This window comes from Gavialis gangeticus, unplaced genomic scaffold, assembly GCF_001723915.1.
Source record: "Gavialis gangeticus isolate Ggan-Ray unplaced genomic scaffold, GavGan_comp1, whole genome shotgun sequence".
In the NCBI taxonomy this organism is placed as follows: domain Eukaryota; kingdom Metazoa; phylum Chordata; order Crocodylia; family Gavialidae; genus Gavialis; species Gavialis gangeticus.
In genome coordinates this window covers 123,621,219-123,621,513 of record NW_017729024.1, presented here as the reverse complement: position 1 = coordinate 123,621,513, position 295 = coordinate 123,621,219, and the positions used below count along the sequence as shown (strand labels likewise).

The 295-nt window shown below is 73.2% G+C and overlaps 1 protein-coding gene across 1 annotated transcript in view; it reads left to right on the top strand.

Annotated features, from left to right (window-relative positions):
- DMRT3 (doublesex and mab-3 related transcription factor 3) overlaps positions 1–295 on the top strand; it is a 16,531-nt gene that overhangs the window by 5,321 nt on the left and 10,915 nt on the right. The window contains exon 2 of the mRNA XM_019518240.1: positions 2–290. Coding sequence (XP_019373785.1) covers positions 2–290 — 289 coding nt within the window. The remainder of the gene's footprint in view (position 1; positions 291–295) is intronic.

Genomic DNA, 295 nt, shown 5'->3' with positions numbered 1-295 from the left:
ACGGCTACGGCTCGCCCTACCTGTACATGGGCGGCCCCGTGTCGCAGCCGCCGCGGGCGCCCCTGCAGCGCACGCCCAAGTGCGCGCGGTGCCGCAACCACGGCGTGCTCAGCTGGCTCAAGGGCCACAAGCGCTACTGCCGCTTCAAGGACTGCACCTGCGAGAAGTGCATCCTCATCATCGAGCGGCAGCGGGTCATGGCGGCGCAGGTGGCGCTGCGGCGGCAGCAGGCCAACGAGAGCCTCGAGAGCCACGTCCCCGACTCCCTGCGCGCCCTGCCCGGCGCCCCGCCGCC